The sequence below is a fragment of the Urtica dioica genome, chromosome 8 (assembly GCF_054948205.1).
Source record: "Urtica dioica subsp. dioica isolate 48M chromosome 8, U.dioica_male_clone48M_v1_H2, whole genome shotgun sequence".
Lineage (NCBI taxonomy): Eukaryota > Viridiplantae > Streptophyta > Magnoliopsida > Rosales > Urticaceae > Urtica > Urtica dioica.
Window position 1 is genome coordinate 10,332,947 of NC_142763.1, and position 15,624 is coordinate 10,348,570.

A 15,624-nucleotide genomic window follows, 5' to 3' on the forward strand; every position below is an offset into this window, starting at 1 on the left:
GTCTAAGCCTCCACTTGGCTTAAGAAAGAGCACGGGCCATGCTCATCCATAGGCTTGAGCTTTTTATACAAATTTTTAAAGCTCGGACTCAAGCCCGAACATCATCACCAAGAACCATAGTCTTAGTCCCAAGTTGGGCCTTATGTTACTCCTCGATCCCAACCCCCCATAAAAGAGCATGGGCCATGCTTCAATCTGGGCCTCCACTTGGCTTGAGAAAGAGTACGGGCCATGCTCATCCCCATGCCTGAGTTTTTATTGAATAAATTTTTTAAAGCTCGGACTCAAACCCGAACCTCATGCCCAAGAACCATAGTCTTAGTCCCAAGTTGGGCCTTATTATTGGGAAGTCACATGTTGGTATCAAACACAAACAATCGGTCCAATACCGATTGTTGAGAAGTCACAAGTTGGTATCAAACATGAACAATAACTCTGATACCAATTGTTGGGAAGTTACAAATTGGTATTAAACACGAAAAATTGTTCTGATACCGATTGATGGGAATATAGGTTTGGTATCGGACACGAACGATCGCTCTGATGCCATTTGATGGGTAAATTACTTCCCTGACGTTAATTACCATTCCCATGTATTGAACACGAACAATCGTTTCAGTATTTCTTATAGGGTAATCAATCTCTTAACCTTTGGAATATGGTTACTAGTGTTGAATAGAAGAAGATGCGGACAATCGCTAATATTCAACGTAAACAATAATTACTAGGATACTCAAAATTATTCAACAACATATCAAATATTTAGACAAGCGTAATCAAGATAAACCGTAAGACCATTTAATTATACATACATTTCGGCTCAGTTATAGATCTTCCACGCTCCTAGCTTTGGATCTCCTTGCTTTTGGAATTCTTCTGCGGCTCCTTGCTCTTTGGGTCTTTGAATCTCCAAGATTTCGGACTCCTCGGCGACTCATTTCTCTTTGGATATTTCGGTTCATCAATTGCTCGTTTATTGATCGAAACTAGAGTCTTTTAAGATATGTAATCTCCGGAAGAACAGAGACCAAGGTGTGGGTCAACTCTTTTCTCACTTATTATTCCAGCGAGGTGTCAGAATAATTATTTCTTTCTTTGGGAAGTGGTATGAACGAATTTTCCAACTTTGGGAGAGAGGAAAAAAACATCCAGACCAGAGGGAGAGGGGTTGCTGAATTTGTAGTGTGGAATAAGGCTTAGTTGGGCGATTTTTGCACTACCCAACCCCTTATTTATAGCTTTCCAGCTTACCATAGAATATGCAATTTCCTGATTTACTTTTATCTTATTCAAATTAGTGTGAGATGATTATTTTATAAATAGAACAAATAAAATATACTATAGATAGTTTAATAAATAAAATCACTTTAGAATATATTAATCACGTAACTGGATCTAAAATCACATATGTGGAACACAAGTGAAATGTTGATCACTTGGGGGAAGCATTGTACACATTTGATATGTGTATCATTTAAGCACCGTTACGACACACTAATCAAGGTCGCTATAATGATCATAGTGAGATCTGGTCTAAATTCTGAAGTGATCACGGACTTCTAGGTTGTATTACTGAGTTCTTTGACTCATTCGGTAATGCCTACTTGTAGATGCCTAAATACGTATGTCTCGGGAATTCAAATATGATCCGAGCGGAAAATGATTCACAAATACGAATCCAGCATTCTTGAAAGAAGGTCAATGTTCACTCATCTAAGAGTTGATTCCATAACCAATTGACTACGCGCATTTTCGTAGTAAGTACATATAAAAAAAAATCTTTTGTTGGAGAAGTAACGATACTTAGGGCTCATATATATCGAGAAATGTATAAGCATAAATATATGTAACTGAACTCCTCTTATGGTATTGTTTTTATTCTGGTTGCCTTATATTAGATCTGTTGTTGTTGAATGATTTTAAGTATCCTGATAATTATTGTTTACACTAAAGATTAGCGATCGTTCGCATTTTCTTCTATTCCGCATTTCTAAACATATTGTAGGGTTAAGATATTGGTACCCAATAAGAAGTATTGAAACGATCGTATGAGAACCGTAATTAACTCCTAGTGGAAGTAATTTACCCAACAATCGGTATTGGAGCGATTGTTTGTATCTAATACCATAACTTGTACTTCACCAACAGTTGGTATTAGAGCGATTGTTTGTATTTAATATCAACGTGTTTTTCCATCAATTGGTATTAGAGCTAGAGTTAGATTCTCCCAATTTACCATTTGACTCAAGAATCATGATTTTCGATTTACAACCTTTATCAAAATATAAGAGATATGTTTGATCATTCAAAGCTAAAATTATTCAAGAACATGTTCGTAATTATCAAAATAAAGTTAGATTCATTGGTTCGATGAAATATGGACTATGTTCATAATATTCTATATGGGAATATTTTATTTACTTTGATCAGTTATAAATTAAAAAAATTTATTGGATTTGTTTTATGATTGAAAATCCTACTTTATAAGGATATCAAATAAATTTGTTCTGATTTGTTGTGAATCCTCTTTTTAAAGAACTCTTGTTTTTTTAAATAAAAGATTTTGTGTTCTGAAATAAAATATTTGAATTTTTAAAGGTTTATAAAAGATTCAAAGTCTATATTCATTGTCATAACTAAATACTCTTTCTTAGGTTATAGCCATATTTAAGGTTTTATTTTGTTTATTTCCGGATTTCTTTTTAGAGAAATTAATATTGAAAAATCGGTATTTATGGAAAGTGGGTATTTCAAGAATTTTTATGTCATCAAACTTTTTTAAGCTTAAAAGTGTTTTTCTTAATGGAAAAAGAGTTTAAGGCCCACACTTAAAAGAGTCCGTATCGAAGCGGACTCTGTTGCAGAAGCTGAACTCAAGGCTGTCCAGATGGCCTTGCTCTTGGCTAGATTCCGAAACATCAGGCGTTTGGAGATAGAGGGTGATAACAAAATCGTCATGGACAGCTTGGCGGGATAGAAAGACAGCCCTTTTTAGTCTGTTATTCCTTTGTTTAATTCAACTTTAGAATTAGCAAAAGAGTTTGTTGATGTTAAGTTCTTGTGGTGTAGTAGGACATTAAATGGAGTTGCATAGCCTTTGTAAATGGGTTGTGAATTCTGAAGTTTTTGGGTTTTGTGAGTCAGGGGAGGTTCCGCCCCCTGTGCGGAACGCTTTGACGTTTGATCTTGTTGAATGAATTCCCCCCCCAGCTCTTCTTACGAATGAGCTAAGAGTTCCTGGGGGTGGTCTGTTTCAAAAAAAAAAAAAAGTAATAGGGGATTTTTCACATAAAAAATAAAAATAAAAAAAGAACAATCATCACGTTTAAAAAGAGGTCAATTTATAATTTTGACTACAGAAAAAATAAATAACGGTATTATATATATGTAGTAGTACCATTAGACAATATCATCGTTTATGACTTATTGTTCTAAAAAAATTAATTTTGTTATATGTTGGTTAGCTAGCAAGGTTATTTGCACGTATGATAATTATTAAATCAGCGTTTGCCTTTTCACGTGCAGAAAAATCACTAACAATACGGATCCATGTATAACATATAGATGTATAAGGAATGTACACATATGTTGCAAGATTGTTGTTTAATATTTGATTATACTAAAAATAGTGCTTTGGAACAGATATAGTTTTTTTTTTTTTTTTTCCAAAGAAAGTGTATCGTCAATTAATTAACTAGACTAATAACAGACTATACTATACCTAACTAAAAGAAGAGACTTTAATGTGTATATTGTTTCCCAAATGCGAAACAAAGCTTGAGAGAGTAGTTGGAAAATGAAACAAAATATTAAGCCAAAATGTACATTAAAAAACTTCAGCGAAAGCAAAGGTAGTTAGGGTTTTGTAGGCAATAAGTTGGGTCATGCAGATATCACCCTCTCATCATTACCAACTAAAAATATTTTTTTTTTATTTTCTTATGTATATATTTATTTCTCTCTCTTATCTTCTCGTCTCTCAAGTATACTCTCTAACAGAAAAAGTAAAAGGAGGAGAATAAAGTTTTGTTACATAAAAGGAAATTTATTCTCAAAAGGGGGAAATTTTTTCAATTTAGGATGAATAACGTAGCACCATTTCAGACTTGTTCATAAGCATAAAATCAAAGAGTTAGATTTAGGAAAAACGTGACATGCGACATATATAAAGTAGTTGGAAAAACTTAATACCAATTCGTCTATATATAGTCGGGGTTAAAGTTATAAATTTCAAGCCTTGAATATAATATATATGTTTCCTTCTGTGAACTTTTCTTACGCGGTTTTTTTTTTTTTTTTTTTTTCCGTTTCGGGTTCAAGAGTTCGAGAGTAGTTGAGACATGAAATATATAAAATTAATCCCCAAGCGAGTGAAAAACTTAAAGGTAGTTAAAGTTATTAGAATTGTAGGCTTTGTTTGTATACGCAGCGTTTGTTGTGCAGCGTTTGTGTTGTTTCTTGACTGATAAGTTAGCTGATAAGTTAATTCTTTTAGTGCAAGAATTCAAGATCCAGGTGATCACAATGTTATTATTCCTTCTCCAAGAATGGAAGAGATTCACCTCAGATTCGTCAGGTTTCTTGATGGATCCATCGATGAAGCCAAGCTTGTTCTTGATTGATAGAGCCATCCTCATCGATCTGCTCCAAGTAGGATAATTCTCACCATTCATCTGCTGAGTTACCAAGACCATGCCTGGCGAATCTGTATGGTGCAAGAAGAACGGATCAAGAGAGTCATCGATCGGAGCTCTCCTCGATGAAATCGCCGTCGCTGATCTGTCTCCTGTCAAAGATTCTTCAGTCGTCATTTCTGATGATGGTGTAGGACGAAGAGAAGTCGAAGAACTGGTTCGATCTAGTGAACAATCGGCAAACCCTAGAGTAGCGAAAGTCGCTCTGATACCATTTCACGATTTGAGGATTGAGATTGTGCAGAGAGAAAAAGGAAAAGAAACGAATTGAAGAATGAATAAAACTGTTTCATTGAAAAACCATCGAAGCACATTACAAGCATTTAAAGAAAGAGGAAAATCAGATAAGACCAAATTACCCTCACTTAAGACACAAATCAGAGGGCAAAATAGTAATCTGATAAACCACAAAACTTAAACTATAAGAAACAAAAGAATTAACTTATCAGCTAACTTATCAGTCAAGAAACAACACAAACGCTGCACAACAAACGCTGCGTATACAAACAAAGCCTACAATTCTAATAAAAGTATAACGCCACACTTTTAGGTCATGCAATATGGTCCTGCTATCACTTTCTGATTTTAATTATTTTTTAAATGATAATTTGTATACCCTTGAATACTTAATTGACAAAGGATAGAGGGTGTTATTTATATTTAATTCGTTAATAAAATCAGTCTTTCATGCCATGCTTATAGTTCACCTACCAATATCATATGGCAATTTAAGAGGTTAATGTATATTATGATTTCTTTTTAATTTGTTTGTTTCTCTATTTTCTGATTTTCGCTATGTACTTTTGGTTTTGAAAGTGGGGTCTACAATACATAGAGTGATTCGAAGATTTATCATTCTTGTATGTACACACAAACACACACCGAAGGCACATATATATATATTATATATACATACATACACATATATATATATGTATATACATACGCATATATATACTCATTTACATATATATATATGGAGGTCTTCCTTTGTATTTTCTGCTGCCTATATATTCTGCTTGTTATTCCAACCTGCCTATGCTTTTATTACTTGCTTCCTTCAACCAAAAGAGGTAGCAAAGTTTTTCATTACCAAAAAAAAAAAAAATGCGTATATAATTAGGGTTAGCTAGTGGTAGATAATATTCTCATTGATTTATTTATTGCAGGTGATATGTACATGCTTATGCAAAACATGATGGAAAGTCTTAGACCTCTCGTGGGATCAAAAGGGTGGGACTTTTGTGTCCTATGGAAATTAAGTGAAGACCAAAGGTTATATATAAATCAATCAAGTAGAGAAATATATATGATTAAAATGTTATATTTGTGACATTATTGATGGCGTCTTATTGTTACAGATTTGTTGAGTGGATGAATTGTTGTTGTGGTGGGGCTGAAACCTCACAAGAAGCGAATAATAACAATAATTGTGGAGATGAAGAACTTCTTTTCCCAGTTTCGCCACTCATTCCATGCAGAGACACCATGTTTCAACACCCAAGAACCAACTCTTGTGACCTTCTTTTCCAATTGCCAACTTCCATGCCTTTGGACTCTGGGTATGTATTTACTATAAATTCATTTCACTTATTAAGTACCATTATTAGCATGCAGATAATGATTTTGTATCATAACTTGACTTTTTCTTTTTTCCTCTCCAAATGAACAGAATTTATGCACAGACGTTGATATCAAACCAGCCCAGTTGGCTAAACTCTTCTAGTGTCACAGGCTCCCATTTTCTTGAGGTTACTTCTATCTAGTAAATAATTAATTATAACGATATTTATTGTAGATAAAGGAATTTACTAACTTAATAGTAATATTGCAGGAATGTAGTGGGACCAGGGTTTTGATTCCAATGGCAGGAGGGTTGGTTGAGCTTTTCGTTAACAAGCAAGTATGTTCACAGTCAGTCACACACATTCGTGAATATGAATTACATGTTTCAAACTAATTAATACATATTTATTTTATTTCACAGATACCAGAAGACCCAAACGTGATTGATTTCGTAACGTCGCAATGCAACATATCACCGCCACTACTCGATCATCATCAAAACGACGCAACGACGGCAAGCTTCATCATCGACATGAACGATCAAATAATCCAATCGTCGAGAGCGTTCGTCATGAACGACGAGTCGGACAAAATAGTGGACCCCACAACAGAGACAGCGACAGCAGAGAAGCCACCGGTGTCGCCGGCGACGGCGTTCGAGGGGCTGAACCTGTCGCCGTACGACATCCCAGTGCAGTTCGGGGCGAGAAACGAGGCGTCGTTTTTGGAGGCGGAGGACAAGGGAGCGAAGAGAGGGCAAGAACGGTCGAACTCGATGTCGGATTGCAGCGACGAGGAAGACAACGAAGGGAATAAGCAGCACGGAAGCAGAAAGTCGTCGTCGGGGAAAGGGCCGCAGAGCAAAAACCTTGTCGCTGAAAGGAAGCGCAGAAAGAAGCTCAACGAGAGGCTCTACACTCTTAGGTCTTTAGTTCCGAATATTTCCAAGGTAATTAAACCAACTTCATCTCATTGTTTTTATCACTATTTTCACTATATATGTACTTGCCATTAACATAGAAAATAATTACTCCTAAATATTTTATAAAACTCGGATTTAGAAATTTACTTGTTTTATGACTATTTTCACTAAATGTTAAAAAAAATAGCTCGATTTTTATTTATTCGTTGTTGAGGGCTTTGAAAAAATAATCTGAAAATCATAAATCAGACCAAAATGATTGTTACTAATCTAGTCCCCCCTTTTTTTTTTAATCTTAAATTCGTTCTTAATAAACAGTCCAGTTCATATTGCTATATTGAAACTGATGTATAGGTCGGATTGCGGACTTGTTCCGAGACTTCATTTTGTCAATAATTTTTTGTTTAACTTTAGTGCATTTGAACTTAATATTTGGTGCTGAATATATCGAGTTTGAGTTAAATATATTAATTTTCAGCATGTTTTTTTTTTTTCATCACAACTAATGATAATTTATTTAATTTAGATGTTTTTTAGTTAAACTATTAAAATAAAAATTATCGTGTCTTAAACGGTTAAAGCTAGAACAAACGGTCAAAATGGATTTATTGCTCCATAATTTTGTTTTCTTATTGGGGTGGTCTCAATTTATCCAAACCATTTAAAACGATCCGGTCGTCCCATTTGATACCACATAGATGTGCTCATATTTCGTAACTTAAAGAATCTTAATTGTTATTTAAACTTGGATCATCCGTACACATTGTTTATATTTTTTTTTTGTTGACGAATAGTTGGATAGGGCTTCGATTCTTCGTGACGCAATAGAGTACGTGAAGGACTTGAAAAGACAAGAAAAAGAGCTTCAAGATGAGCTCGAGGAACTTTCCGTGATCGACGGAGCAAACGGAAAAAGAAACAATCCCAAGTCTGAGATTTTGAATTTTGGGGCCGATTCCGAGTCCCCTAACATTTATTCCTTTGAAGCATCGGGTAACAATGAGATAACCGCATCGAAACAAAACCTCGACTCTGATACCACTGCGAATGACAAGGCGCCACAAATGGAGGTAGAGTTTGGTAGTAAATAAATATATAAATTCTAAAGGCAATACTCAATTATGTTTACTAAATACTTTTTTGTTTATTTAATATGATTTATATATAGCCCCAAGTTGAAGTGGCTCAAATAGATGGGAATGAGTTCTATGTGAAGGTGTTTTGTGAGCACAAGCCCGGGAGATTCGTGAGGCTATTGGAGGCTCTGAACTCTTTGGGACTAGAAGTCACTAATGCCAATGTCACCACCTTCAGAAACCTTGTGTCTAACGTTCTCAAAGTCGAGGTATGTTCCTTTGGTTAACTCTTATTTCTTGTGAAACAAGTTATTATTATTATTATTGCTTTGGTTTTTAATTTGTCAAGTTATGAGTTTTGACGTAGACATGGTAGTTTATAATTAGATATCTTGTTTTAAGCCGTGTTTGAGTTTTTGTGTGAGAGAGAGAGAGAGAGAGAGAGAGAGAGAGAGAGAGAGAGATGATTCTCTTTTATTATTAATATGACATTTGTAGTTATTTGGTAGAGGGTAAAAAGAAAAAGGGTGAAGGTTTTGGAGGTATTGTGAAATTATCGGACTCAGCATTTTTAATTCTTCCAATTTTAAAAGAAAAAATATTGTTTTGTGCAAATATACTTCTAAATAATTCATAGATCTATCATTTTTCTCTCATCTATATCAAACACAACTAAAAAATATTTAATCATTTCTTTTCTTTTTTATTCCTTTCTCCTTCTTCTGTACTATGGTTTCATTAAATAAGTAATAATACTTATTAGAAAAAAGCGAGTGACCAGATTGATATGTAACTTAGTTTGCTATTGATAGCAAAGTAATCAAATAACCTTCAAAATCTTTAAAATAGTCTTATTTTTACCTATCATCAGTGAAATCATAAAACGTGGTTATTTGCTTTTTTTTTTTTTTTTTTGTAAAATGTAACAACTAGTTATCAATATCTTACTTATTATAATGGGATATGAAATCAATTTCATTTGTTTTTATTCTTGTTTCTTGGGTGGCAGAAGAAGGATAGTAAAATGGTAGTCCAAGCTGATAACTTGAGGGATATCTTGTTGGAGTTCACAAGGAATCCATCAAGAGGATTGTGTGACATGTCTAAACCCCCTGAAAATGGAAATGGAAGTCTCCTTGACTATCAACAACACCTTCATCACCAACAAACCTACTGATTATTTATTTATTTATAATTTCACATCATTGATGTTTCTCTCTAATTATTCAGTACACCTTAACTAATATCTGTTGACAATCATTATTCTATTAGTTTGTTTTCGGTCTTAATTTTCTTTAATTAGTTATTGATATGTATATGCTGGTAAGACGTCATTTTAGGCTTTACTGGTGCGAAATGACTTACTAGCCTTCTTTCTGAGAAGAAATTACACATATACCTCTAACTTTCAAATATTCGATAAATATCTTATTTTTAAATTTAAGATGATATTGCCTTATTTTAAATGAAACTGTAAACGGAAAATTAAATGAAACTATAACATTGAGAAAAAAAAAAGTCATATAAAACTAGGCTTTTGATTGGTAGGGATGATAGAAAATTGAATGGATGGAGTAACAAGGAGGGAAGAGAAAGAAAAAGAAAATTGTGAATTATAAATTTTTAAAAAGTTGATTGGTATAATGTGATGAAAGATTAGAATCCATTCATTTGTTTGTTTGGTATAAACTAAAATAGAGAGGAATGGTTGATATTTTGTGTACTTAAATTACTAAATTGCTATTATTTTTGCAATAATAATTATAGTATTAAATTATATATATGTAATTGCCATTATTTTGTATTATTTACTTTCATTTTTTTGTTTCCGTCTTTCTCGATCTTTCTAAATTGAGAGAGATAGTTTTTTTGTGGGTGCCACGGAAAGCTAACCATGCTCAATCCTTTCATTTTGTTTTCCCTCCTCTCTACCAAACAACACAATAAATTTATTTTCATAGTAAAATCCCTTCATATTAATCAATCCTTCCACTTTCCAAATAAGAATGAGAAGTGATCTATTGTTAGCTTATGTAATTTGCACTCTCTTCCAGATGACAAATGAGACAGTTAAGGTTACGGATCTAGAGAGAGCGGCATCGGTGGGGGCATAAGGTTAATTTAAGTATAATCAATTTATCATTTTATTATCTTTAAAATTATATATGAAAAAATTATGTAGGCGATTAACAGTTTCATTAAACTACAATTTGATGTGTATATATATATATATATATATATATATATATATATATATGTGTGTGTGTCATGATCACACGCGTTACCGTGTCATATATAATTCAATTTCGCCATCTGATTTAAAAAAAATAATAAATTTAATATCACCATAGCATATATTTATATATATATATATATATATATGTCATGATCACACGCATTACCGTGTCATATATAATTCAATTTCGCCATCTGATTTAAAAAAAAAATAATAATAAAAATATCACCATAGCATTCTACAGCCAATCTAGTGTGTTACAAAAAATTCTTATGGTCATAAAAGTATTTTACATCTTCTTGATAGCCATTTAACACAAACCAATGTACTGCTCTTTTTTTCCCTATCCACCAACGGATATAGCTACCAATAGTTAAAAATAGACCGACAGTTAAAAAAAATTCACTTTAAACCATTATATTTTCTTTACAGCGGTAGTGAAATTTGAGCAAACAGAAAAGCGAAAAAGGTTACAAACAAAACCCAATTTCCCAAGCCTTTGCTCAACAAGCAATCACTGGAGTTCCGGGCCACCGTAACCTGTGGTGGTGCGCCAGATGGCGAACCGTTCGGTACAATATCTTCCGTGGAATTACGAGATCGCCCCACTTCGATCCCGAACCTCATTCCTCCGAGGCAATGACTAACGATGCCGCATATGAACCAATATTTCCTCGCCTCAGTCAACTCGATTCTGTCGTTCCCGGTCGTGTGCATCGACAAAACTACCCCGCTCGAGTCGCACGATCTGTACGTGCTTTCGCCTACCTCGAACACGTTGTGTTGCCCTTCAACATACTTGAAAACTATACACACACCCCAAAAAATAAAATAAAAAACTTTGTAACACATGATTTTGCTATGTCTAAATGGATTTTCAAGTGTGAAAAAGGATTATACCTAGAACATCACCAACAGTGAAATTCTAGCTTTGTGACCAAGATAGATAATATCCCTGGCTGTCCCATTCATCTTCATCGCCAACAACAAACTCTTCAGATCTTACACACTTCACAAGCAAAGTTGTGTAGATTACTATGGTTAATGATAAGAAACTTAAGGTGTTGAGGGGATTTCTTTCTCTCATGACTTTCTTTTGATATATCTTGGAGGTTTTGTGGCGAGACCTTAATTTGATTTTGAAGTGATTGTGAAAAAAGCGATGGCTTATATATAAAAGGTACACTACTTGATTGTGGTTGATTGTTTCCTATGACTTGTTCCTGCAACTTGATGAAAGCCTGCAAAATTGTTTAGTAATAATGATAAGATTAATATACAAATAATTTAGATCAGAAAATTGCGTGTTGTACTTGTACCAAAATTGAAGAAAGAAAGAAAGAAGAACTGGGTCTCGCCCAAAAAAGAAAGAAATTGAGATCTAGTGAAAAACAATTTGATACTACCTATATTATTTTAATATTCGTTGGATCATTCTGGTCCAGTTACACACTTTTGTTCTTGTTTTTTTTTTTTTTTTTTTTTTTTTTTTAATTTTAGTTTTACTTTCTGTTTTGTTTTTGTTTGTTTAAAAAAAATATATATATATTGTGAATGAAGTGTAAGTTACCATTGTTTTTTTTTTTTTTTTTTGACAATTTCAAAGGCAATATGAATATAGCGTTTCTTTCTTGAAATGTTCAATAAAACTGCGCAAGTTTATCGTAAAGATTCGTTTAAATTCTTTTGAATTTGTTTTCAAATTCATATAGTACATTTGGCACATTCACTATTTTATTCTTCGTTATTCATTTAATTGAAAGATTTTTTTTTTCTTCTGATGAAGTGTAAAAATTATATATCTTTATTGTTTACAAATTACGACTCGGTTATAAATTCTACTATACATAACGTGTGTGGAAAAGAATTAGTCATTTCCAAAACGCACTTTTTATATAAGAAATTACCCACTTGAAATTGACCCGTCACAATACATAAGAAAATGAAAAGAAAAAAACGATACAAAATTAAATGATAATGATGGGACTTCCTAACATTATACATGTGGCTCAATCCCCACTGCAGCATTTCAAAAAAAAAAAATGATGGGACTTCCTAACATTATACATGTGGCTCTTAATGGCATGAAGCAGAAAGCAATTATAATAGAGTTATGCTATTTGGCACAACTCACGAGTGGGAACGATCCGCTCGTGAGTTGACACGTGGCAGTTAGTGGCCACGTGTCAACTCAGGGGTGGATCGTTCCCACTCGTGAGTTATGCCAAAAATCGTTTCCCATTATAATAACCTCAATTGGGTCGGGGCATCCGTTGACTGCCTAGCCCGACCTTCTTATTAATGATTTTAAGCTGGTATGGCCCGGCTTGAAAAACAATAAGGCCGAATTAAGCTTGTTTAAGGGAATTACATGGGCTTGAGCCCTCACACCCTGAAAAAAAGTCAAGCCTATCTCAACCATTTTAGAATAGACTATAAAATATTCATTTTTAAAATAAAATATTCTTTTTTAAAATAAAATATATACTTATACATAAAAACAATTCTTCTTCTTTTATTTTTTTTGTAAGAATAATTTTTATTTATAAAACATGTTTTTAGACTTTGATTTAAGTTTATTATTGATGATATAATTTTTAAGATTAAACAAAATATATTGTAAGGATTGAAAGTGAATATTACGCTTTGAGCTTTTTTTTTAGATTTTTTAAAGTTCGGGCTCAAGCCCGTACCTCATCCCCAAAGGCCATAGTCGTAGTCCAAAGTTAGGTTTTATATCACTCTTCGGGATCAACCGCCCATAAAAGAGTATGGGCCATGCTTGAGTCTTGGCCTCCACTTGCCTTGAGAAAGAGCACGAGCCATGTTCATCCTCATGCTTGAGCTTTTTTTTTATATAAATTTTTTCAAGATCGGACTCAAGCCCGAACATCATCCCCAAGAACCATAGTCTTAGTCCCAAGTTAGGTCTTATGTCACTCATCGGGCTCAACCGCCTATAAAAGAGCACGGGCCATGCTTGAGTCTAAGCCTCCACTTGGCTTAAGAAAGAGCACGGGCCATGCTCATCCATAGGCTTGAGCTTTTTATACAAATTTTTAAAGCTCGGACTCAAGCCCGAACATCATCACCAAGAACCATAGTCTTAGTCCCAAGTTGGGCCTTATGTTACTTCTCGATCCCAACCCCCCATAAAAGAGCATGGGCCATGCTTCAATCTGGGCCTCCACTTGGCTTGAGAAAGAGTACGGGCCATGCTCATCCCCATGCCTGAGTTTTTATTGAATAAATTTTTTAAAGCTCGGACTCAAACCCGAACCTCATCCCCAAGAACCATAGTCTTAGTCCCAAGTTGGACCTTATTATTGGGAAGTCACATGTTGGTATCAAACACAAACAATCGGTCCAATACCGATTGTTGAGAAGTCACAAGTTGGTATCAAACATGAACAATAACTCTGATACCAATTGTTGGGAAGTTACAAATTGGTATTAAACACGAAAAATTGTTCTGATACCGATTGATGGGAATATAGGTTTGGTATCGGACACGAACGATCGCTCTGATGCCATTTGATGGGTAAATTACTTCCCTGACGTTAATTACCATTCCCATGTATTGAACACGAACAATCGTTTCAGTATTTCTTATAGGGTAATCAATCTCTTAACCTTTGGAATATGGTTACTAGTGTTGAATAGAAGAAGATGCGGACAATCGCTAATATTCAACGTAAACAATAATTACTAGGATACTCAAAATTATTCAACAACATATCAAATATTTAGACAAGCGTAATCAAGATAAACCGTAAGACCATTTAATTATACATACATTTCGGCTCAGTTATAGATCTTCCACGCTCCTAGCTTTGGATCTCCTTGCTTTTGGAATTCTTCTGCGGCTCCTTGCTCTTTGGGTCTTTGAATCTCCAAGATTTCGGACTCCTCGGCGACTCATGTCTCTTTGGATATTTCGGTTCATCAATTGCTCGTTTATTGATCGAAACTAGAGTCTTTTAAGATATGTAATCTCCGGAAGAACAGAGACCAAGGTGTGGGTCAACTCTTTTCTCACTTATTATTCCAGCGAGGTGTCAGAATAATTATTTCTTTCTTTGGGAAGTGGTATGTACGAATTTTCCAACTTTGGGAGAGAGAAAAAAAACATCCAGACCAAAGGGAGAGGGGTTGCTGAATTTGTAGTGTGGAATAAGGCTTAGTTGGGCGATTTTTGCACTACCCAACCCCTTATTTATAGCTTTCCAGCTTACCATAGAATATGCAATTTCCTGATTTACTTTTATCTTATTCAAATTAGTGTGAGATGATTATTTTATAAATAGAACAAATAAAATATACTATAGATAGTTTAATAAATAAAATCACTTTAGAATATATTAATCACGTAACTGGATCTAAAATCACATATGTGGAACACAAGTGAAATGTTGATCACTTGGGGAAAGCATTGTACACATTTGATATGTGTATCATTTAAGCACCGTTACGACACACTAATCAAGGTCGCTATAATGATCATAGTGAGATCTGGTCTAAATTCTGAAGTGATCACGGACTTCTAGGTTGTATTACTGAGTTCTTTGACTCATTCGGTAATGCCTACTTGTAGATGCCTAAATACGTATGTCTCGGGAATTCAAATATGATCCGAGCGGAAAATGATTCACAAATACGAATCCAGCATTCTTGAAAGAAGGTCAATGTTCACTCATCTAAGAGTTGATTCCATAACCAATTGACTACGCGCATTTTCGTAGTAAGTACATATAAAAAAAAATCTTTTGTTGGAGAAGTAACGATACTTAGGGCTCATATATATCGAGAAATGTATAAGCATAAATATATGTAACTGAACTCCTCTTATGGTATTGTTTTTATTCTGGTTGCCTTATATTAGATCTGTTGTTGTTGAATGATTTTAAGTATCCTGATAATTATTGTTTACACTAAAGATTAGCGATCGTTCGCATTTTCTTCTATTCCGCATTTCTAAACATATTGTAGGGTTAAGATATTGGTACCCAATAAGAAGTATTGAAACGATCGTATGAGAACCGTAATTAACTCCTAGTGGAAGTAATTTACCCAACAATCGGTATTGGAGCGATTGTTTGTATCTAATACCATAACTTGTACTTCACCAAC

At 34.1% G+C, this 15,624-nt stretch overlaps 2 protein-coding genes across 2 annotated transcripts; one reads left to right on the forward strand and one right to left on the reverse strand.

Moving 5' to 3' along the window:
* Positions 1-5,868: 5,868 nt before the first annotated feature.
* On the forward strand, positions 5,869-9,435 carry LOC149387962 (transcription factor ABORTED MICROSPORES-like). Its single transcript, XM_089622279.1, has 8 exons — positions 5,869-5,969; positions 6,056-6,256; positions 6,367-6,445; positions 6,529-6,597; positions 6,682-7,209; positions 7,977-8,252; positions 8,351-8,527; positions 9,268-9,435. Exons 1-8 carry the CDS (start codon positions 5,869-5,871, stop codon positions 9,433-9,435), a joined length of 1,599 nt encoding a protein of 532 aa, XP_089478405.1.
* Positions 9,436-10,920: 1,485 nt separating this feature from the next.
* Positions 10,921-13,205, reverse strand: LOC149387963 (blue copper protein 1a-like). The gene is made up of 3 exons (XM_089622280.1): positions 13,188-13,205; positions 11,684-11,735; positions 10,921-11,300 (listed from the first exon to the last, which is right to left on the reverse strand). Exons 1-3 carry the CDS (start codon positions 13,203-13,205, stop codon positions 10,921-10,923), a joined length of 450 nt encoding a protein of 149 aa, XP_089478406.1.
* Positions 13,206-15,624: the final 2,419 nt, after the last annotated feature.